Source organism: Pezoporus occidentalis, unplaced genomic scaffold (genome assembly GCF_034315485.1).
Source record: "Pezoporus occidentalis ecotype Australia unplaced genomic scaffold, CSIRO_AGI_Poc_V1 ctg38, whole genome shotgun sequence".
Lineage (NCBI taxonomy): Eukaryota > Metazoa > Chordata > Aves > Psittaciformes > Psittacidae > Pezoporus > Pezoporus occidentalis.
The window spans coordinates 6,016,706-6,042,188 of NW_026915702.1; the positions used below are offsets into that span (position 1 = coordinate 6,016,706).

Sequence of the window (25,483 nt, forward strand, 5' to 3'; positions counted from 1 at the left end):
TGGTCTTACAACAGTGGAGGAAATGCTCTTAAATGTAGTAGCAGTCACTGGTGATATTGTTGTATTACTGTGAAAGAATGAATAAAATCATGGGGTGCAATCTATCAGTGAAAATTCTGAATGAGGCAGGTGACCTAGTGGCAAAGGCCACAGACAAGCTCAGGTACCAGTGTCTTCTTTGCCTGTGTCTTTACTGGAAAGGTCTGTGTGCTGTTAGCTTGCAGAGGCTTGCAGTAACAGGGAGCTGGGCTAGGTGACCAAGGGATCCTTTCCAGTCCCATGTGCTATTTGCTTGGTGAGACAGAAAAGAGAATTATATTTTAAAAGCAATTTTCAATGTCTTGGTAAGAGTTGGCAGAGGATGGGTTCCATAGGCTCCAGCTATTTGGAAAGGAAGGCTCTTCTGAGCAAGCATGATATCATAGTCATTTAATCCCAAGACTTCCAAACTGTGTTAGAGCTCACACAGAAAAGTATTCCCGTATACAGTAATTTTAGCCTAAATCTTTTCATGGTCAGCCTGGCTTAACCTTTTCCATTCTAAATGTGTGGAAAAAACAGCGTCTTTTAAAAAAACACTACCTCTTACTTTGGAGTCTGGTGTCAACATTGGTTTGAATCAGTTTTGTCAATGTGCATGTTTGAGGGATGCTTTCATCTCTGTGTGCAAGACACATTCTTCACGACCTGACATTCTTATACTTTCTTAATGTATTCCCAGCTGTGCATATCCATTCATGTGTGTGCAGATAAAGGTAATGCTTAGTTTGTGACAGACTGCTGGAAACAGTGCCTTTGAGTGTTAGACCTGGGCTATACACAGTGATCCTACTGTGTCTATCTGTAAAGCACTCTCACTAGTACTAAGCCCCATTTTGTTACACTTGGGCACAGCAGATCAGGTAGACATAAGGTATCACTTTTATCTTAAAAATCCTTTGCATCTTGCAACATTTAAGCAACCTTTGCATTAACATACTGTGCATGCAAAACCTTCATATGTTCTTTTATTCACTGTTGAGACACTTATCAAATAAATTGAAAAAAGTCAGGATAATAAGCTGTTAGGATCTGTTTGGGTTTGTATTCTAAATATATGAGAAGCAGCATGGTAGGGAAAGTATTGCTTTTATTTTAGCAATTGAAATACTTGTAATTCAGTATCACTCATACCATATACATTGCTGCAATAATGCACTATGCTGCTGCCTAGAGAGGTCATAGTGTAGAGCCACTGCATGTAGTTCTGTGTCTCTGTCTTTGCGAGACCTGACTGAAACTGAATCATCTTTAATCCCACACTAAACTGCCCAACTGCAGTTTATGAGGTGTCCACTGATGGCTCTGGAGGAGATCTGTAAATGAGTACCATTTAGTACTTAGTACTTTAGTACTTAAACTTAGTATTTAAGCCATCTATAGTCACTCCCCTCCTGAGGAAACAGGAGACACTATGCACAGTTTGCTGAAATAAACCTACTCATCCCTTTTTGTTTGTTGGAGTCGGCAACAAGCTGACAGTGGCCGAAAGCTGTCACAGCTTATAGACCAGAGTGCGATCTGTATGAAAGACCCCCATTCCTATTAACCACTGCCCTGCTTTAGGTAATGAACCTAAAGCATCTCTGAACATGAAGACAAAGCAATAGTCAAAATAGAGAACTTCTTAGTCCTCTAGCTGCTTACAGTTTCACTTCAATTTTTATTTAGATTTCTCTTTTGTATTTTGAGGGCATCAAGACCCACCCCCACCCCCACCCCAAAAAAAATGGGCACACTCAAATGAAGCTAAAGACACTTTTATAAGAAACTGACTTTTAAAAACCACCATGTTCCTGAACTGATATATTCCAGGGGAGAATATATGTTTACGGGCAAGTTATGCAGGCATATGGAAGCACAATCTTAATGATTCATAAAGCTGTTGAGATTTTAATTGAGTAGCATTAAGGAGTTCAAGTTAATGATGTTAGCTTTCAATTTAAACTCTAAGACTCAGTCTTATAATGATAGCTTTCATCAAAATTCTTTACTGAAGATATTACCTGAAAGTAGAGTGCTTAAAAGCTACGTTACATAAAAAGACATACTGGTTTACAGCTGTATTTGGAACGTAAATGGCCTGTAATGATTATTCATCTTTTGTAAGTTGACTGATTCTTTTCTTGTGTATCTCTATCTCCCATTTCAGTTTATTTTCTTTAGGTTTTAATGAAGTGCAAGGAAAACAAAGATCAAATAACACAGGTGGATGAACAGCAGTATATTATGCAGTCAGTTGTAGGAAGAAGGCACCTTTATAACCTCTATTATGGACAGACTTTTTCAGTACTGTTCTCCTGTGAATGCATTCTCGCTTGGTTTAGTGTATTCTACTGAACATAATCATCCTCCAGGAGATATCTATATTTTCAAGTGTCCTCCTTGTCTGTGTACAACACATTGTGTCCCATTTGTTTCCACCAGCTCTAACCAGGATGCCATTAGTCATGTGCAGTGAACACAAGGTGGGAGGGAAGATGGTGCAAATTCTCAAGACAAAGCCAAAATGTTTTCTCAGTGGGATTTCCCTTTTAAACCAGGTCCCGATTACAAGGAGCTGGATGTTCACCTTCGGAGAATGGAGTCTGGGTTTGGCTTCAGGATCCTGGGAGGGGATGAGCCTGGACAGCCTGTGAGTTATTTCTTCCTGACTTTCCTTTTTATAACTCTAAGATCTGTGTAAAGTTCAGGAAAATGTTACTACATAGGTGAACCCACATGAACACCATGTTAAGGCTATAAGTAAAATGGCTGCTTTATTAATCCATAGAAAAAGACAGGACTCTCAGGTTGTCCTTATCTAGAAGATGCCACAGTTAATTAAGTTAAAATCAGAAGAAATTAGCTTAGAAACAGTGCATCACTCAGCCCATTACTGCCGAGTGTGACCTGGCATCTTTTAATCTTGACTTTCCAAAACTGAGTTTAAGCAGAAGATTTAAAATATCAAATTATGTAAGACTATATATAACTGTGTTCAATGTAGACAGACTACATATACACGCATAAGGTCAAAAGATACTGTTGAGAACACAGTTTATTTCCAGAAGCACAGAAGGCCCTACCAGGAACAGTAGTCCATGTTCCAAGTTAGACAACAACACCATGTGATGCATCAGGCATAAAAATTATAGCTTTATATCATTAGGAGGGACATAGCCTTGTAACCAAATGAAAAGTAACAAAACGTTACATAAAGTAAATAAAGTATAAAATAAAACATATACATGAATTTTAAAAGAAATGTGTACACATTTTGGTAAATTAGTGACAGATATAAATACTATAATTTTGAAAAAGCAGGCAGATTTAGTACTCCTTCAGAATAACTTTGATGATGTAACTGTGGTTTGTCAGTGAGGACTAATGCCAAGTCAATAATGACATTTTATTCTCACAATTTTATACATAGTCCTGCATTACTGCCTTTCTGAGATAATGTATAACTAGTTGATAGGTATATTCCATATTCAAATTCATATGGAATAATACAGTTGTCATTCAAACATTAATGTTAACCAACACATGGCTGTGAGAAACAAAGAAGTTCCTCTATTTTAAAATTGTCAACATCCGTTGAAGTACTGATAAATATTACTAGTTGGCTGATACCTCATGTAAAAAGAAACAAATGCAATGTCTTCTAAAAAAGGTGCTTCAAGTAGTGATTGAAATGCAGAGGCCCTATTTTAGAATAAGTGTTTTGGAATGGATTTTGAAAGCTAAATAAGGTATAGCTGTACAGAAGGACCATAAAACAACAGTTTCATCATCTACATTTGCAGTGTGCCTGAAGACCCTCTGACATCTAATTTCTTCCATGGAGCATGTCCCAGCACACATAAAATGAGGCTGCTGAACTATCATGTGCACATTCTCCACCTAAGCATTTTCAGCATTTTCCTTTTGGGATGGCCCAGCTAGTACGGGTTCTCAAAGGTCACCTACTGGGTGAAGCTGAAACAGAAATCTCTTAGGAGCTAGAGGAAATGTCTCATTTTATCATTTTATCCTGCAAAAAAATCGGCATTAGTGGAAGATTTGGAAGTCTCCCTCTACCTGCTTTGGACAATAGTGACATTTCCAACCTCTCAGGGAAGTGTCCTTGGCTACAGAGCTACTCAGTATTCTAGGAAGGTCTGCCCTGGTGTCTCCTTTAGGGCTTTTTCCATTACAAATTGATAATTAAGTAGGCACAGACTGAGTGTCTGACTGCCTCTGCAGTTCGGATGTTTATGACATTCTCATGGAGAAAAGTGCAGCTCAAATGCCTCATCTAGAAGCTCATTACTTATATAAAATGGAATGATTTCAACCTGAAGGACTGAGAGAAAACTGGTTTAGAATATCTGATTCTGATAGTTAAGAATGCATGCTGGGAAACCTGAATTTATGTCTCTTGTCAACAACCCAATTGAGCGGGAACTTAGTCTTTTGCCTCCCAGCTGCATGCATTACACACTGAACTGTTAGAGAGGAAGCAGCTCTTTCTAATTTCTTTTCAGCAAAGGACTGACCTGGCTTTACTGTGAAAAGTCAAAGAGTTGTAGCTGGATACCAAGTACAGAGATAAGCACCTTGCTATTTTTGGAGAGCAGGACCAAAAATGCTGCCTTCTGTGAGCCACCTTCTAAGATGCTTCGCTGTCCTGCTAGGCAATTGCTCTCAGCCTGCACTTAGCCCCAAGGTTGCTATCTCTATTTCAGGGCTTGCAAATACAAGAATATTTTTTCCCAAGATGTATCAATCTAACGGGGCTCTATGTCCCCACAAACCATCTCTCTAAATCCTCCGGAACAAATAAGATCCTGGCTTGAGGACCCTATGAAGTGAAAAGTCACATGCTTAGAGATAGGTATCAGTTCTTACTCCCTCTTTGTTGCCCATCTTACTTTTTTCTCTGCTCAAATTCATCACCAAAAAAAAAGCTAAAAAACACAAAACAATAGATGTATTCCACTTTTGTTAGTTTCCATCTATTTTTTACTCAAAATACAAGAATTCTTAACTGTTTTCTCTCCTCCACTGCTTCCCTGGTCCCACATGGACAGCCCACCTGCAGCTTCCCATTTCTTTCACCTCCAGAAAAAGGAGAGGCAGTTTTTGCCTGTCCTCCAAACCCCTGCTTTTCATATGAAACAAGAACTGAGACACTTTGAAGTGTTTGTTTCAGCTCTCCTGCTGTGCAGTCACGTAGCACAGAACAAAAAGAAGCTTTCTTTACCTTTTGTCTTTGTGGTTCAGTTTCTAAAAAGGAATATGGATTCTTCAGCATAAGGCAATAAATTTTTCAAAGCAGCCAAATCCACACACAGTTTTTTTAGAAGGACAATACTGACACTATAGAGAGACTGTAGATTAATTTCCTTCTAGTTATATGAGCTACCTGGCACCTTAGATGGAGAAAAGTCTGCTGGACTACTCCACTTTCCGTATTTGTAAGCATAACTATGCCTTCCAATGACTTGAATTTATTGAGAGATTTCAAGTATCAAGACTGTGGGTTGTGCCACTTCAAATCATCTCCCAAATTTCTTGAGATCATACCACCGCAGGTATTTATCACATCCCCCGGTACCTTGAGTTAATCTGACTCTGTTAGAGTGAATTATAATATCACTGAGAGGTTGCAAATATATTGAAACTGGAACTTTACTGAATTTGCAAATTGCTGTCCCAAAGCAGAGAAGTATTTTGTATACTTTGCACAGCTCAAACTCAGAATCACTGGAACATATACATAATTGCATGAAGGGTTTCACCTTTTCAGCACAGATTGACTGGGATTCTTCTAAAAAATGCCTGTGAGATGTCCATAATCCTTTTATAATCAATGCCAAGAAACAGACATTTCTAAGACATAACAGATGTCCATAGAGCAAAACACTAGGGTACTGCAGACCACGCCTTAGAAATTCCTATTTTTAACAGTGATTAGACAGAATTCAGATTATTATCTTGGATTTAGAAATCACAGACACTTAAAATTAGGTGAGATGAATCAGACCTTTTAAATTTTACTATGTGCCTGTGAAGCTACTGTGTTATATTCAGAGAAACTGAAACACAAAGTCAAATAATTACCAAGAATCACAAACAAAGTTAGTATCAAAGTAGATTGACATGTATGAGTTAATAGACCCAGGCTTCAATTTCACATTATGCTCTGTGACAATCTTTCTAATCAATCCCAGCATTTCTCACCTTTAATCTCAAGCAATAGGTGAAACTTTCCCTTTTCTCCACAACACACTCTTTATTGCCTACATGTCATCATCCTTTTCCTCATACATTCAAAGCAATATCATGCCAGTGTGAAACTGCTTTATAGAGATAATATAATACTGGTAAATAATTTTCCAGTTTGTTTTTTGCTTGTAGAATTTATAACTATTGTGGAAACTACTCAGCTGTGAAATGAGCAGGTACTGGATAAGAAATAACTTCAGACACAGAAAAGGAAAAAGAAGGAAAATTAAGTTATTCTTGCAGTTAAATATACCACATAACAGATATGGTGACCATCACCTTGACAGACCTAACTGAAATGTTTAAATTAAGACTTTGCTGCTTATGTTAGTAGTCAGTTCCACCACTGAGATAAGTAACACAATCACATTTCACTGTGGATATGTGAAATATCAGCAATAATTAGTTAATAGTCAAAACAGAAAGAATTTTGCACTTTGCTGTAGGCACTGATGGACCTACATGCTATGATCTGCATTTATGTTTCTCCAGAGGTTAAAGATGCGTGAATTATTCCATACTTTGGCAGACAGTTATAAAGAAACTGCAAACACTCAGTAAAATCACAAGAAGGCAGTCCCTACAATATTCCAAGCTGCAGAGTGTTATCACCCATGTATTCCCAAGATAACTAGGAAAAAGTTCATATTCATATGAGATGCCTGAATACAAAGTTTTGAGAATACTTTGTGGAGATCCAGCTAAATATAGATTTAGACAGCATTTTTTCTAAGCCATTAGAGGAGCATAAATCCATGATTCATAGTTGGATTTTGCACAAGAATTTTCCAAAGCTTTGAGGTATATTCTTTCACTATTTGAAGGACAGAATGGAGAACCTGAAAGAATGTCTGGCAACTCAGCCTGGCACTGCTTAGCAGGATCCCAAGAACACCAGAAAGTAGGAAAATGCTGCATCGTGTTCTCTCTTTGCTAAGTTTTGAAAGCAAAAGTGAGCCAAAGGAAGGCTAGAAAGTGGTGAAAATTCTCCAGGCTCCACATGGGGTTTCATTTAAACACTCTGCTGGGATACTTGCAGCTCTGCAGCTAAGACCACAAAAAACACAAGACCACCTGCATCCCTACCATATCTAGCCTTTGCAGTTCATCATGAAAAGCAAGACTTGATAGCTTTTATCTTTTATTATTTAAAAGGGATTGTCAAACGGCATGTCATATCCATCATTCTGTGCTCTCTCTCACACTGAACAAGAGAAAGGAAAATTTGAAACACACTCTGAATGCTTTAATATTCTTTCAAAGAAAGCAAATTTTGTTTGGATCAGTCTCAACTGTTCTACCAGTTATTCCACAGGGGTAATACATATGTCTTCTTCTAATAAATTATGTGAATTTATATGCATAGAAAGTGGAGAAAGTCATTAAAAGGTTTTGAACAGATTTTTCACAAGTTTATATGTCCCATACAAATTGCATTTAAATTTCATTTTGGGAAAACAACATCTGCCCAGAGTAAGCTCACACTTTTTTTCCATTTTGTTAATCAACCACTACTTGAGCAGTTATCCATTATAAGTAACAATATTTAATGTAGCACTTCTTTTCCAAAGCAAACTCTGTGTAGTAGTCACTTCCACTACAGACCTTAATTGTATTACTCTGGGTGCTTAAATTATGCAGCAGTGAAGAAACTTCAGTAAGAAATATGCAGATTAACCCTTACATGGGATTAATCAGTTTAGATCTTCTGCATAATGTAGTCTATATAAACTCAAAACTCCTTATAGACAGATTGTCTTGACTGGAAGATATCAGGTAGATCATCCTTAGATGAGGATTCTCAGGTGTAGCACATCTACACCGGTTGGAAACATCTTCTCACCAAAGGCAAGGAAGCATCTTCAGTCATACCCACAGAGGATAAGCACAACTCTCAAACACACACAGACCTCTTCACCTGCACTGCACCACTAGCTTAATTTCAAAGGAAAGGGAAAATCACTGCAGCATTCACAGCACTCAGTTGGAGGCTCAGGGTATATATGACAGGATTTTGTTTCTTTACTGCCTAGATTCTTATCGGAGCAGTAATTGCCATGGGCTCAGCAGACCGAGATGGTCGTCTCCATCCTGGTGATGAGCTGGTGTATGTAGACGGGATTCCAGTGGCTGGCAAAACCCACCGATATGTGATTGATCTTATGCATAATGCTGCCCGAAATGGGCAAGTGAATCTTACTGTGAGGAGAAAGGTGCTACCCACAGGTGAGTGAAAGCTGCTGTTAAAATAAATAGAGAAAATTAAAGTGAAAGTCAGTGTTCGTGTCATTTTGAAGACAGAATAACTGTAAATGTGTGTCCCTTCTCTCTGTGATAAAAATGCTACCGCTGAGTGTTGTTTCCTTCAGAAGTGGAAACAATATTGGCAACCCTGGTGTGGTGATCATGAGTGCTCTGGATTTGTTCCATGCTTTCTCAGTCTGTGCTGTCTCCTTTTGTCCACTTTTTGGGAAAAAAATGTTCACCTAGGTTAATGCTGTTAAAGCTGGCTGTGTCAAAAAGCAATCAGAGAAAGGCTCAAAGACTGTTAACTGTTTAGGGCAGGAACTCATTTCACTCTTGTATTTGTTAAAAGCCCATTTCTGGTCTCACTGATGTCATCTGGAATTTCCCGCCGACTACAACAGAAGCTGGCTGAAAACCAGCTTGCGTGTATGGCACAAGCAGCTCTTAGGAACAGGGCGGAATCCTCTCTTCAAGTAGACACAATAAATACATAAATCTAAAATGACATGGTCGAGGGTGAGGTGTCCCTGCCCATGGCAGGGGGGCTGGAATAGATGATCTAAAAGTCCTTTCCAACCCAAAACATTCAATGATCCTATGAAGAATTTGAAGTATATTAAACCTTTAGACTAGCTCGGTCTCAATTGTTGAAAATCACTCAAACCTGGGAAAAATGTGTGGCAGTGTCTATTAAAGCTCTAATGGGAGAAATTGCTGCTGTTCCATTGCAACCTTTGCTTATCCACGGAAAGAAGTTTATTTAAGAACTTTTCAAACGTTTGTGGTGGTGAGTAAACTTCACTGAGGCACCAGAAATGAGCAAAACCACTTTCCCAAGCCTGTCCTGTCTTCCGCCTCTCCGTGCCCTAGATCCGCTGTCATTGCCTGCGCCGTTCGTCCCCTGCCAAAAAGCCGCCTTCCCACTCACCCCCGTCTTCGCAGTCCCCCTCCCACTGCGGCACCGCAGCGCCAGTCTCATAGGACTGACTTTCTTCTGTTACTGACTCCAGAGTCCTCCAGCCAGAAAGGTCCCCCTCCGCCGGGCGCGACACCCCCTCGCAGCTCCCCCAGCGCTAGGAAAATGGCCAATAACCAAGGTAATCCGCCGGGCGCTTGCGATTAGCACCTCTCCTGCGTCAGCCGCCTGTACAGACTGCAGGCAAGATTAGCAAGAGGGTTAGCACAGAGTGGATGCCAGCTTTCGCTGCTGCTTGTTTCGTATGAAATGAAAGAGTCTATTAGACACTCTGGTCTCCTGGCACAGAAAGCGAAGCAAGCTGGTGAAACACCTGGAGTTATTCTTGGGCCTTGAGAGTGCCACACCGGGGAGTAGAGTGTGTAACTCATTAATGTTTAAGCATTTCAGGAGCTGAACAGGTTTTAATTTGGTGTGTTACAACATAAGCTTTGTGGGAAAATTTTTGGAACGACCGATTTTGGCAGGAGTGAAAGATGCTGTATTGACACAGCAGGCCAACTGATTCTGTGTGAATTTCTCACCAGCATGAATGTATACAACAGAAGGACCTGGGGCTTTCCTTACCTGCCTGATAACTGATTTACCTATCTCAGCCCTAGCCTGGAGTCGCCATTTTGCACAGATACTTACCTAGATCTGGAACAGAAAATCACTATTCACAAGCTCTAGAAAAAAAATATATATTAGGAAAATGTGGTATTTGGAACACCGCTGATTAAAATGCCATTTTCTTTTCACAGGCAGAAGCAAGAAGTAATGCTTCTGGTGAATATCTATTGCACAGCTGACAATCAATATCCATTTACACTTTTCCTCCTTTATCTTTCTTTTCCTATACTTAATGGTATTCAGTTGCATTCTTTTATGGCCAAGCTAGCTCTTGGTCACTCTTCAGGGTAAGATAATCTCCTTTCTGTTGCAGCCATACTGACATAAACAATATTCAGCTTTCTGAAACATGACAGCCAGAAAATGAGATCTCTCTTGTCACTGACTATGGCATTTAGTTGCAGATTTGGTTCAATAACTCTTGAAGATTTTCAATTCTAATGCAGGAGTATAATAATTGTTTGTTTTTCTTCCTCTTTATTCTCTCTAATCACTTTATTTCATAGTTGCAGAAGGACTGCTAAAGGACACACCTGACTGAGAAAACAACAGCTTGTCCTTGAATGATGTTCATGTTATTAATATATACACACTGAAGGTCTGATTTGCAAGCTCTCTTCCTAGGATGTATGTGTGTATGCAGAAGCTCTTCACATGTTCAGTAGAATGGCTGACACTCTCATTGCTCCAAACAGAAAACTTACATTCACCTAATAGTTCTGTATTAAAACTGTCAATACATGCTCAATCATGTAAACTGCTTAGGTCTGTGAGGAATGTAAATCTTTTTTCCCATCTGGAAGTGTAACTTTACTGTTTTCCATTGCCAAAATATTGGTACTAAAGGTGTGTAATCCCTCAAGATTTAACTTTTTCCTTGTTCCCATTACTACAAAGTGATACTGAAGTGTGGATGGGCTCCATTTTCACTTCTGCCCTTACAAACTTGCCACACAAGAGCATCTTTGAAGCCTTTAAATGACCACCTCTTCTGTCACGACACCCACAGAAAAACTGCTTGTGATTATTTTTCATTGTGTAACTACTCAGTTCCATGAACATCTTTTGAGTATGCTAATCAACTTGTAAGACGAACATTATGCAGCTAATCCTAATTACTCTATGTTAGCTGCCTGCTTAAATTCTTTTAATCCCAACACAGATAATTTTATATTGGATTAGACAGTCACATTTTCCTCCTCATGACAGATCAACCATCAGACAAGGGAGTAATGCTTGCTAATGGTTTTGCAATCCAGATAGCCAGTGTTTCTTACTTTCCTCTCTTGTAGATAGCTTAGCAGTGAGTGTTCATGCTTACTTTATCTGATTACTCTTCAATGTTTTGCATAATTGTGTAGATTCTTGTCTCTCTGCATCTATTACAGCTCCTAGTTTAATACTTGTAGTAGTCTAGGCTATAGACAGTCAACTGTATTCATATTGCATTAGCAAATGTACCGTAAGTCACCAGGACACTGAGCAAGTCAGACTGTAATACTGGTGTGATTTATGTTGTAGGAGAACCGTGCCCAGAGAATGGCAGAAGCCCAGGCTCAGTGTCTACGCACCACAGTTCTCCAAGAAGTGACTACACTACTTATGCTAACAGTAATCATGCTGCCTCTAGTAGCAATGCTACACCGCCTGAGGGCTTCACTTCTCACAGCCTGCAAACCAGTGATGTGGTGATCCACCGCAAGGAGAATGAAGGCTTTGGCTTTGTTATCATCAGTTCCCTGAACAGGCCTGAATCTGGGTCCACAATAAGTAAGTAAATCACATTTTTTAGTTTATATTTTTCCAAGTTTGCCCAGAATTAATCTGCTAATTAATTACTGCAGAGATTAAAACTGAAGAGACTCTTAAGGGTGTTTCCAGGATCATGGTCTGTTGTGCCTTGGACAAACCCAAAGGTTATTCTGGCCTCTGAGGCTCTGTGCTTCAGATACTTACTTGGTACATTATGACTGATCCATGAAGTAGATTTTCTGTGTTCCTATATCCCAAAGAGACACTGCAAGTAATCAATGGGGTTATATGAAAAAATTATTCCCCACATGCAACTGAATTACGCTTTTTCTTAATCTTTTTCTAAATCAAGATGAAGTTCAGGAAGTTGAAATAAAAGCTTAGATCACAGCAAGCCCCAGCACACCAGCTGTCCAGTTAGGGCATTGCAAAAGCAACTGGAAAACAGGAAAGCTGGTTAGACACAGTTGCAGATAGGTTGTTTTTTTAACTACCTGGTGTATAGATAGTGCAAAAGGTACAACTGAGTACAGAGAGTGGATGTATATAATGGCAGGATCTGCCCTTAATAATTACAGCTCACTTTCTGTCCAGAAAATAATATTTGCTGGGGCTCAACTTTATTGCTTTTATAGAGGCATCAGGAGTCTTTTGAGATGTCAAAGGTATACCTAAGGAGAGGTCAGGCAGATGTGATGTAGGACCTGCAGGAGTCTTAGGCCCTTCGGTAGTGGCCGCTGGAGGCATAGGGCTTCCTTCATGTGTTTGAAATGGCATTTAACCAACTGACAGCTGAGACCATTGAAAGGAGGAAGCATAAAAGGCTTTCTGCTGGGAGACATCCACATCTCCACCAAATCCCTCTCAAACTGTGAATCCTAACTGAAAAATGCTAACTGCAGAAAAACCAAGACAAGTGAGAACATTTGCCATTTTGCAAGTTGCAGCTTAATGCAACATGTTTTGAAGGAGCTAGTCTTTGCCCAGAACTGTTTCCTGAAGAAATAATATCACAATTTCAACTTTTAGGGCCAAGCTTCACTCTTCTAAAGTCATAACAGAAATACAACTAAGCAAGTACTGAAAAGCCATATCTCACAACAGCAAACGATCTCAGAAAAGTTCTTTGTAGTATTTCATGATCATGCACTTATTCAAAGAGCTGCTTTTCCTACTACCTCAGCTGAATTTTAAAATTCCACGATTGCCAGAATTCCACAGAATTAATATTGTAACAAAACCATGGTTAATTAGTCTCTTGGGACTCTGAGTTTTCACTTTATTGAATATAATAGCCAACTGGAGGTTCTCTGAAGAAGATCAGACAAGAAAAAAATATCCATAGAGGACCCTGAGATTCATACATATTCATCAGTTAAGTCAGCTGCAAATTTCTCAAGAAAATTATTTCACAGGTCCAGTTTGTGGTTTGGAGAGATGGAGAGGGAAAGGGGAGAGGAAGAGGAAGAGAAAATGCCCAACCGAACAGAAATTCTGTGACTGGAGTATTCTGCTGAAGACAGCAGACCCAAGTTCAAGATCCTGCTTTGCTGCCTATCCTCTAACATGTTCCAGTGGTACTTTCCTTTCTCCCCTGGCAATTATATGTAGCCACTGTTGAACCTCAGCTGAACATCTCCAATAGTAAAGTGATATGACAGTCTGCTGTGGAAGTGACAAGTGAATTTATTCAAATAATAACTGAATTGAATTTCAGTGATCCAAAGAGCACCCAAATCCTAAGTTTAGAAGAACAGCAATGAACAAAAACATGACATTTGCTGTAGACAGTGACAGAAGAAAGAAGAAAATACCCTTTCTATGTGAATTCTGTTGCAAAACTGTAGTAGAAAAAATAAACTGAAAATTGCATAATCTGTCATCAGGAATAAAAACAGTCTAAAAATCATTGACTGTTTTTAGTTTAAGGAAGGTTAATTTTCTTTACTTGATTTTTATTTGGGTGAATTAATTTGGGCTGAATTAGTGGGAGCACAGCAAGTAGACTGAGGGGAAATTATTATCCCCCTTTACCCAGCACTCATTAGGACACATCTAGAATACAGCATTCAAGTTTTAGGCCTTTTGGTAGGAGACAGAACAGAAAACCGGCAGCAGCAGCCACTGAGACCTCCTGAGGTCTGTTCCAGCTTGAAATAACCTGAAATACTTTGATTAAAATACACAGGGACAGAAAGCATATTAACAGTAGGAAAGTATCAACCAGATATAGGAGGTATAATGTCCAATATATAGCTTATATCAATATTGAAATATACATCTGCATGGCACCATGTCAAGCACCTTGTAGTCACTCACTTCATAGAAATAGTATGTTGATTTGGTGAAATGTTGTACTATAGTTCCAGTGTTTCTAGTTTCGAAATCAGTGATCTCGTTGCTAGCTGATATATCCCCACATGGCACAGAATGTTACTGTGCAGACGTACCCTAATCATAAGCAGTTAAATGTTAATGTTGTAATTGCAAAGCAACTCTGAAAGAATCAAAATGGGTAAAAGAGGTCAGAAAAGGGAACCTCCTGTTGTGCCAGACGCTACTAGGAATAGCATAGCCTAAGAAGTTGTCTCACTGGGAGCATCCTCAGGGCAAAGTGAAAAAGAGTTCCTTTGACTTAAGAATGTTTATTTTGATAACTCTATTCCCTTCTCTACTTTCTTGTAAAACCAAAAGACTTGAGGACTTGGAAGTGTAATCATCACTTCTACTCAAGAAGGTAATTAATCATGCAATGAAAGTATTTTCCTTCTTCTTGAAATTACACTTATAAACTATGTTTTACAGTCCAGCAAATTACAGTAGCTCTTTCTGAGACTGAGCCTTGTGTCACTAGCTGCTACCGCTTCAAGAACTGGTGAAACTGTAGACATTCCAATAGAGTTCCTACTTCCAGGTTCATGGATTTGCTGCTTTGCAGGTGACCTGAAGCTCAAGGGTTTCCAAGGGGTTACAGAAAAGCTCACCCTCTGTTTTCCAAGTGGGTTAAAACTAGCTCTGTCTGTGAAACTGTAGGACCACCCCATGAACTCAAAGTAGCAGTGCTCCAAGTCTTATATCCCTTTCTCACATAGCCTTCATGCTCTCTGACCTGCAGAAGGGCTACAAAAGGCTCAAAAGCAACCAGAATTAAGGATGTCATTGTGTTCCAAGAAGCTTAAGGTCTTGGTCAACTTTTCTCTCTCTACACTTTGCAAGGAGTTTGTTGTTACTGTTGATTTACAGACTTTGCCTTGCAGGAATTTTCAAAATACAAAGTGCGTTTTTTTAACCCTTGATCCAGGCACAGAGAGGGCAGGCTACAGACATAATCAGGAATAGAATATGTTTTCACATGTTGTGATAGGCAGCACTGTAGTAGCTGTCATTTTAATAACCCACTGTTAAGTAGTTTGGAGCCAGCCTTTAGATGGGGATATACTTTTTACTTACTGGTGCTTGCTTAAACGTCCAGTTCTTGTGGCAAATTTCTTTTCCTGTGTTCTGTAACAGTAGAAAAGACTCCCCTTTGTCAAAACATTGCTTGGGATTTTCTCTAATCCTGCACAGGGAATTATCTTGAACCAAACTACAGTTCTGCTGTGGGGAAGATCAGGAGTGGAAAATGAATGAAAAGGATTGAATGAAGGGATTTCATAGGGCAAAGCAGGGGCATAGACAAGGTCAGCCATGCTATCAAAGAAGATAAAGTGGATAAATAAAGAACTGTGCTTGAATGGTATAACCAGGAGCAAGCTGTTTTGGCTAGTGAAGAGCACAGAGAATCTTAGAGTACTAAGAGATTAAGAAAAGAAAATACACCTGCCCAGCCTCCTGACCTGTTCCTAGTGAAAGGATTAACTTCCACTGCTCCTAAAACATGTCATCATGTTTTCCTCCAGGCCTCATCCCTAAATTAAAGGGTGCTTTGGCTTTTGTCCCCTCTCCAGACAAGCCACCTAAATTTGACTTTACTCTGTGCTTTCTTTTGCTATGCAGGCTACAAATAGTTTATCAGAATTTTGTCACCTCCAGTGGGATTTCTCTTGAGGACTCAGTGTCATGTTCCTACCAGAGTGCTTGGAAGCTGACTCTAGTCTTTCACTTTTAGTATGGGATGAATCTGGACTGACGTAACCTCACAGCTCTGTGGAGAGCTGCCTTTGCCCACCAAATTACGATCTTTTAGATGCCCTGATTCATTGTGGAGTTAAGTGGCTAGACTGAGCAAACTACAGCCTATCTATGAAGTCCTGTCCTGAGGAATACCTTCGTGCTTCCCCCTCTAAAAATACTCGCATGATGTGTGGTTGTATGAGGAAGGGCTCCTCCTGGGGCTGTCCTCTCCAAGTCCCCAACACATGAGGGTATGAAGATGCAGCAGTGCCTGTGGTAATGTCTCACAGATAGTGTTGTGCCATATTACAGCTAAAATAATGAAGTTGAATTAATTAATCTACCCTGTGAATTACATTTAGGATAATACTAAATAGTGTGTGTCCTCTGTGGTAAAATTCCATTTTTATGGAGCTTTTTAGGGTGTCAAGACAAGTTCATTATCTGCATCTCATGGAAAAACACTTGCACCCAGCTGGACATAGCCAAAGGAGATTTCTAGATTAATTTGTCCCAGACCTTTATGGAGTACACTTGCCCCTGCCTACTTTATATCTTCCTGCTGCTTTTACTTTATGTGTTTGGAATGCAGCTTCCTCAAAGACAAGAATTTGTGATCCCCTATAAATGTCTTAACACCCTAATTTCTGTAGAAAGAAACCATGTGTTGTAAACAGATTTTGTTACAGGGAACTTCCAGTGAAATTGGAAAATTGGCAATATTTCCATGAATTTTACTGTGGCTGGTACTGTCAGCACAATTATAAGGTGCATTCTTGTTACGATCTTCCTCCTGCTTAGCAAAAGAGGAGGTGTAGATTTAATTTACCCCTACACTGCATATGCCAGTGACTGCTGGATATTCAAAACATGATAAAACGGACTGTAATGAAAGAAGATTCTCTCATTTCTTAAAAGATGCAGTCTTAAATAAAAATCATAACTCCAAGATAAGCTTCTGCTGACTGCAGAAAATAGCATTGTGAAGTAAGTCCCATTAAGCCCCAGAGTTTCTTTGAACTCCTTGCAGTTTAGAGATAAAAAACAGCTTATTGATCAATGATAACTGTAATTTGAGACAGTTATTTGTGCTGCAATTTTACTCGTGTTTCTTCCTGGGTAAGATGGTGCCTGGGGACACAATTTTCTGTGACCAATCTGCAAATGCTAAAGAAAACAGAGCTTTGGAAATTAGGATATATGTCTACCCCACCTTGGACACCTTTGGAATACAGCAGTGGAAACCCACCTGCATTGTGAGTTCCCTGTGGAAGGTGCTTGCAACCTGTGAGCAAAGAATTTAGTTTCTCATTTCTGCTTAGCTTTTACATGCATGTTTGAGCTGTTGTTCTGCCTCTTCAGCTACAAAAACACACTTTCTAAGCTTGTTTAACTGGTAGTACCATTTGGAGCTAAAAGAAACTGCTACATAATTTAGTTTTGCAAATCAATATATGAATTAATACTAGTGAAATAACGTAGAGAAGAGAAAGAAACTTTTAATATCACTGAAAATACATTGCTGCAATTTACCAGAGTGAAATACTCAATTAGCTATTCAAGAATAAAGCATGGAGGATCTTATCACTCCTCTCCCCAGGAGACTTGTCCTCGAGCCTGTTCCTGAGTAGATCACTTGGACCTAGTGGTGCTGCTCTTGTGTTTTTGAAGAACAAACTCTGCAAGTTTTCTTAGCAGAAACCTGGGAAGGGGATCAAGGTTTTCCTAATGCTTCCACAGCGCTCATTTAGCTTTCATGAGAAACCTGAGTAAAAATACCTAAGTTCCATTAATTTTATTTAGATCTTCAGATTGCTAAAATATGTGCACACCTATTTTCATATGCCTGTGCTATGCAAGCAAATATGCTGTGGTGCCAGCATGCAATGGGATATTTCAATTCATAGGTTCATTAACCTTAAAAGCAAAAGGGATTATTGTCATCTGCAATCATGCAGGATGACACAGATTTCTATTTTCCAAATGAGTGTCACATAAAATAGACCATCACTTTCAGGAAAATATTTTATCTTTATTCTAGTATTAGCCTTGATAGAAAGTCCACTGTACTTAAGCTCCCAAATTTTATATTATTCAGTAGCAATGAAATTACAGATGTTTACATTTAATATATTCGCCCAATTAAAATCTGATATGCTAGAGCCTGCTGGTTGAATGAAAACTCTTGCACCTTTTGAGAATTGAGGGTATAATACATATTCATATGATCAGCTGTATAACATTGAATAGGACAGCTGGCTGAGGAAGGTTCATTTGCTTGGTTTACTATCTATATCCATTAACATTAGAAAAGACTGAAAGAATTTATCTGCCATGGGGTCTAATAGATAGAGGTTTGATTTTTTTTTCCCCTTAACTGATCATTTTTGACATTTAGCTACCATATAAGGGAAAAAAAAAGACCCAGGAAAATTGATTTCTCCCCAATACAGTCTCAACATTTATGTCTAAAAGGGCTGAATAGGTGTAAAAAAATTCTTGGTCTAAACCAGAAAATGATTATTTTTGTTAACATCTTAAAATCAGCTATTTCTAGCATATGGGTCTCCCAAGTGAGGAGAAATCATTTTTATTTCTCAAAAGAAAGAATCTGATAGATATATGCAGTTTTACAATTAAGGATGATAGATTTATACAGTGTTAGAAGCAGTATCTATATTCAGCAACTGCTCTGGCTTCATGTACAGCTGACCCAGGCATATGAACCCTCAGGTGTAAGACACAGAATCCACTGTTTCTTTTCTATGACATGAAGGTCTGGGAAGGATCATGGAAAGCAAAAGTGGGTGATTTTATCAAACAATAATATTAACATAGAGAAAAACGTGCATTTGTAGTTATCAGTAAGTTTCTGGAAGCAGACTTCATTCACTTTCTAAAAGCAGAGATTTCTTTTGAATCATTTTGTCTCTTAATTTTTTAATTTAAGTTCTCTTTGGATAAGGAGTTTAGAGCTGATCATTGCACAATTAGCTGCCTTCTGGGAAAGCATCAGGTGCTCTGCATCAGTTTGTGGTCCTGATACAAATGCTGTAAATATCTGAGGGAGATTTAGGGGGAGAGGTTGGTGGCTTCAAATATTTTAGAAGCTTTGGTACTTTCAGGATTCAAATCTTCCTGAAGTCACGAGCTTATGAAAAAACACACTGCAGAAAAGTTAGATCCCATGAGATCCATTGTTACGAAATGCTTCTGTGCCCTTGCTGTTCTCTGCTAGATTTTTTTGGAGCTAGGATCATGACTTCTGCCTTGGAAGGATTTATGTTTTCTCAAGGTACATATGCATATACATCACCTGAGCATCACATTTTGGACGACTTGATGCGATTAGAGAATAAAAAAAAAACTATATATCTGGTTTGAAGGACTGTATGTTTTATATGCATATGAACTGTAGCTCACTGATTTCCCATATTGCCAATGGTTTAAAAAATCTCTATAAATCCCTGTTTACCTTAATAATTTTCCCTTTGTAGTCTCATCCATTGCCTAGTCTGGCAGAACTAAGGAAAATTCAAGCCTGCTAATATTAAATGCTGCTCAGGTAACTCGGTGCTCTGAAGTAAGTGGATCAAATTCTCTTCAGGGTCTAATCCAGGCACGTGCTGCCGCTGTTCAAAATGTACATATGTTTGGAGAACAGCTTGTGGTGAATTCTTAGAAGAGGTGTGAATAGATTAGCAAAAACTTTTAAGGATGAGTGGAATCATTTACCACCAGTCAAGTGATCTGGGACTTCCTTTAAAAGGCTACATTATGAAATGCTCTGCTTAGTTACAAATAAAGCACTGAAGATGTAAATTAAGAAAAAATGTGTTGCTTTAACGAAGCCCTAATTTAATGCCAAGCATGGGAGGTTTCATCACAAGGTATCTGTGATGCTGTGAGAGACCAAAGCAGCTCCATGCTGTCCCTGGCCGTGACAAGTGGCAGAGGGACTGCACCTACAGCAGACAAGGACCTTTCGCAGGCATCTCCTCAGCTTTCACAGCAACTTTCTGATTTATTTATCTGTGGATCCACCCTGTGAATTTGTCTTAACCCTTGCCTTACCTTCCCTTTTCCAAGTTGCAGGCAGTGAATTCCTGGACTACTCCTCTGAGCAGAGGCTGTTTTCTGGCTCTAACTGTCGTGCTTTCTCTGAATCTTTGCTAATTCAGTGCTTTGATTTTGGATGAGGATACTGGAACTACCAGCAATACTCAGACTTCAGGTGCACAGTAGTAACTGGCAATAGTTTACTTCATTTGCTATTCTTTTTCTAGCTCTTAAATTTTTATTTACTGTTTTACTGAGTTTAGGTGTTTAAAGAAGTAGGCACACTTATTTCAAGATCTCTTGAGTGATAATAATTACTTCAGGGTTTATCTCTGCTTAAGCTTAGGAAGGGTTATTTTATTCCCCATGTGCATCATCTTGTATTTCTTTTCATGAGATCTTGTCTGCCACTTCATCAACCCACTCGGTACTGACAGTTTTACACCTCTTCCATGCCTGTTTTTAGATGTGACCATTCTGAATAATAAAAATTCTCCAATATGGAAATTCGCAATTCATTTCTACCGTTGTTCCTTAGCTTTCCCCTAATTTATCTCCCATGAGGGTAGCTCCTTCTTACCCCTCCACAGTATTTCACCACCAAAGGCTCATAAAAAATGAATTTTCTAACCTGTTCCTATTTCCGTGAATAACCTGCATCAGACAATCTGCACTGCTCAGAAGCACTCATGCTTATAAATAAATCCTCTCTTCCCAGTGCAGCAGCAGGGACTGTGGTGGCCAGGATATTGTAGCTTGGGAGAGACTTGCGGAGAGCAAGAAGGGACCTGAAACTCCTCAGCATATTACTCCAAGAGCAGGAGCTGGGGGATAAACCTCTCATATTACTTTGAAATGCACAGGAAAGAGCTTCTGCTGAATGACTGTGAGTTTCAGTAGTTCATTGGATTTGCCTATAAACCACTGTTATAGCATACCAGTGGTCTCCTTTGCAGAATGTGATTGAGCTCAGGTTCCTTTTGCCAAACCTTTCCACACCCCACTCTGCAGCAAGATCATATGACAGGACATTGTACCAATACAGCCTCAGAAGAGGAGCAATAAATCCTCAAAAACCAAACAGCAGTAGAAAAGGTACCTTGACAGACACAAGCTTTGTTCATAAGGTCACCTACTTGATCCTTTCATAGCATATCAGGACCAGGGGTTACCTTTATGGTGAAGTTAAAGGCCATTAGGCTTAAGAGGAAGAAAAAAGGAGTACAGAATTCCTCCTCTTTCTCCCTTCCTTCCTTTTTCTCAATATTTGGAGAACTGGACTCTTGTGGCTTTCCCACCTCTAGCTGTTTCAGCAGACATCTCAAACATGCAGACATCTGCTCTATTCACTTGTCAGGTGCAAGAAGTCCAACAAAAATTGTTGTGGGAAATTAATAGGGTTTCCCACCCACCTGCCCCCCTCACTTCTGAAATAATGTTTCTACTTAATTATTTAGGCTAGCAAAACCATCTTCTTTAGGGTTAGAAATGGCAAACATGGGAATTTTAACCAGGGCATGATACTTCCCCTTCTTCCTTCCTACTAAATTTCTTGTTCTTTCATACCAGATGGTCTCATTTTCAGATCTCCACTGATGTGTAGTACAGGCATGGCAGATCTTTTATTACCTATACCAGAAAAAGGCACATTTTAGTCTTAGCTTGATGATGCTTCATGAATTGATTTGATGCAATAGGCTCTGAGTGAATGTAAACAGTCTCAACGTCAAGTTACTCTTCTACTTGTTTACTTCCTGATATGCATGCATGGCAGTTATACATCTGCATAGAGGGCAAAATCAACACAAGTTTTGTACAAAGTGTGGCCACTTGTATTTGGTATATTTTATAGAATGTTGGACATTGTGACATAAATTAGGTTCTCATTTCCTAAGCAGCAAGACATTCCTGAAGTACACTTCACTTCATGAAGTTATATGGACATGACACAGTTGTGTCATGTCCATATAACTAAAGCCATAATTTAATTTATACTCTTGCCTGAACTATAGTGGTAAGAAGGATGCAGTTTGATTATGCCGTGCATTTCACTTATATTTTTAGTTCTCAGAAAATTAATTTTTAACACTATAAACAACACTTGCATCCATATTAGAAACAGAAGTCACTTTGAGGTATGTGTATTGTGGCTTTACATGAGATGTGCAATCTGTTTGTCACCATCACCTTCAGGGAATGTTTATGAGAGGGCTGAGAAATTTGTTCTGCAGTGATGTATTCTGAACACATCTCCTGTTAGAGCTTTGTTTTATATGAGCATTGATAGCCTAGATATTTCCCAAAAAAAATGTTTGCTTAATCTTTTCTTTCAACTTTTCCAAGTTGTCTTTAGCTATCAGAATTTTAAGGATATATTATTTTTCAAAAGAGGCACAGCTGGTTCTAAACACCAGTTGCAGCTAGATAGTGAGGCCAAGATGCTTTGTGCTAATTTTGCCAAAACTGAAGTGTGGAGTCAGTGAGGGATACTCAGACACCATTAGGATATTAATAGAATATATACTCAAATTTAATTGTGATAAGCATATTTAGTAGTATAGAGAGGAAGAAAATTAGCACAGTCTTTGGGGAACCTAGACAGAGAGAGGAGTCAGCTATAGTATACATATTTAATTAAAAAACAGAGGAAAATAGGGAAGAAACTTTGGGAGAAAGAGTAATATTTAGAAAATTAAATGGATAACAAAGGAAAAGACAGAACCAGAGAATGGATAGAGCACACAAGGTGTGGAGAACCACAGAGAAGAGCAAAAGGAAAAGCAAAGTTGATGTGTAGTGTTTTGTTGTGGTTTAACCCCAGCTGTCAACTAAGTACCACACTGCCGCTTGCTCACTCCCTGCCTGCCAGGTGGGCTGGGGAAAAGAATTGGAAGAAGGTGAAACCTGGGTTGAGATAAGAACAGTTTAATAATTGGTATTAAGTAAAATACAATAAAGAGAGAAATAATAATAATAATCAGAAAAAGAGAGGAGAAATAAAATTCAGAAAACCCAAGCAATGCACAATACAGTTGCTCACCACCCAGGCCCAATACCCAGGCCAGCCCTAGCAGCAATCAGTCCCTTGCAGTTAACTCCCCCCATTTTATGTACTGGGCATGACGTGCTGTGGTATGGAATACCCCTTTGGCTAGTTTGGGTCAGGTGTCCTGCCTCTGCCTCCTCCTGGCTTCTTGTGCCCATCCTCACTGGCAGAGCATGAGACACTGAGAAGTCCTTGATCAGGGTAAGCACTACTTAGCAACAACTAACCCACTGGCGTGTTAACAGCATTGTTCTCAGACTAAAGCCAAACCGCAGCACTGCACCAATTACTAGGAAGAAAATTAACTCCATTCCAGCTGAAACCAGGACATGTTTTGAGAAGAGGGATGGGGAGGTGTCTGTTTGATGTAGTAAATGTGTTTGTGCGCTCATAATTAACTGTAAATTCATGCTGGCATGTATCTGATTAGAAAACTGCACATCTTAATAACTCTTCAGTATGATTTCTGTTTATTAATTAATATATTTGAATGAAGGAGAACAATAGTGAAGCATGGGCATTTTCAGTAATAACATATATTTGTATATAAGTCATGTTTGTAGTTCTTCTATTGCAACATACAAATAAAGAAATTCTGTAAACTAAGAGGTGGAAGGCAATTTATGACTACTACTTATTGTGCAAATTTATCCCTTTCACTGTTTTAATGCCTTATTGTCTTCTTGATCTGTTTATTATCTTGTTACGTGCCAGGTTTGCAAAGTAGCTGAACCATAAACTGATTTTGGATGTCATATGTGTATGCTGTGTATATACGCACATCTAAATTCTGAATTTTTAGTGAAATTCAAACTGTGTTAACGAAAGTGATATTATATAAGAATTTATATTCTTACATGTTTATGCACAAGCTGGTTTTTAATTCACAGAAAACTTTCTTCCAAATGAACTCATTTTCTTTTGCTTGTGAACATCACCACTTCTGTCAGCATGTTAACTGTGACTATTGTTCCTTGTCTAGCTGTACCCCATAAAATAGGGCGGATAATTGATGGAAGTCCTGCAGATCGCTGTGCAAAACTTAAAGTTGGAGACCGGATCTTAGCTGTGAATGGCCAGTCTATTATAAACATGCCTCATGCAGATATTGTGAAGCTAATTAAAGATGCAGGTCTCAGTGTAACTCTTCGCATCATTCCTCAGGAGGGTAAGTCAATGGCCCTTAAAAACAGGAAGAAAATTTTAAGTAGCCTCCAATTAGCTTAAATTATGTCACCGCTTGAAAGAACATCTTTTGTTTCACTTTTTGAGCTGTAATGTACAGCACAGCAAAACTACATCCTTAGAACCAGCTGAAATAATATCTGGATTCTTGAAAAGGTTTCTGGTTATGAAAAGGATATTTAAAGCAAACCTGGAGAAACCTGAAAGTCACGAGCACCGGAAAGTCAGTGTTAATGTCTTTTGGGAGAACTGTCTTCTACATGGAAAAGCAGCCTACAAGAGAGCCAGGGTTTGAGTTCATTCCCTTATATCCTGCTAGAAAACCAAACAAAAGTTTGGCAAAGTGACTCAAGAATGGCTGTCACCAGGCACATTCAGCTACCTCTGACAAAAAGGGATGTGAAGGAAGGGTTCAGAATTCATAGCTTTATCACTATAAATGCACAAGCCAGGAAGGAACTGAACTCTAAATTATCTCATTTGTAGGGTGAGGGTAAGGGGACAGGCTCATTATTCTGGTCATTATTCCACAGCTAATCAGCAAAGATCTTTTGATGTTGTTTTCATGGGGTTTGGGATTGATTTCAGGCCTTTATGTAGTTTATCAATGTTCTGTACTGATGTATTAATTGTACCATATTAATGAGACCATGGCTTTATAAATCAGCAACAAATACCAGTAGAGCTAGGAATGTGACACAGGAAATAAAGAAAGTATGTCTGAGATGTGGTGCTACAAAATGTTCTTGGGTGCTGGTGGTGAGGGATTATTTGTGCCCAAGTCATGGCTTCCCTATGTGATACTGGATACCTCATTTGCCTTCTGATATTAGCTTCCCAGCTTACAAAATTAGGAAAATATCTAATACCTCTCTAATGTGTTTTCAGGTGAAGAATGCCATATAAATGCAAAGCAGTTTTCAGAGCAGCTTATGATTTGACTAGTTCATCTACAGTTAGGAGAGTAATGTAGAAATGAGGGACAGCATTCACTATCTTCAGCTCTGAAACTGCAATACAAAAGAGACTCACAGATGCAAAATGGGCAATTAACGCCTTAAGCATAGTAATTACATAGACAAGCATTGCTTATGCCAGCATGAGGAGTGTTTTAAGCGCAAATATACAAGCTTTTTTGACAATTAAGCCTAAATTGAAAAGATTTTTAATAAAGTAGCTAAAATTTTTAAAATAAGTATAAG

At 38.9% G+C, this 25,483-nt stretch overlaps 1 protein-coding gene across 16 annotated transcripts in view; it reads left to right on the forward strand.

Annotated features, from left to right (window-relative positions):
• Positions 1 to 25,483, forward strand: part of MAGI2 (membrane associated guanylate kinase, WW and PDZ domain containing 2) — a 747,917-nt gene that overhangs the window by 671,961 nt on the left and 50,473 nt on the right. For 9 of the 16 annotated variants that reach the window (XM_062631997.1, XM_062631996.1, XM_062632000.1 and 6 more), the window contains 5 exons: positions 2,580 to 2,674; positions 8,325 to 8,517; positions 9,549 to 9,635; positions 11,648 to 11,896; positions 24,079 to 24,264. In XM_062631997.1, coding sequence (XP_062487981.1) covers positions 2,580 to 2,674; positions 8,325 to 8,517; positions 9,549 to 9,635; positions 11,648 to 11,896; positions 24,079 to 24,264 — 810 coding nt within the window. The remainder of the gene's footprint in view (positions 1 to 2,579; positions 2,675 to 8,324; positions 8,518 to 9,548; positions 9,636 to 11,647; positions 11,897 to 24,078; positions 24,265 to 25,483) is intronic. The other 7 variants (XM_062631998.1, XM_062631991.1, XM_062631992.1 and 4 more) reach the window with 3 other exon arrangements.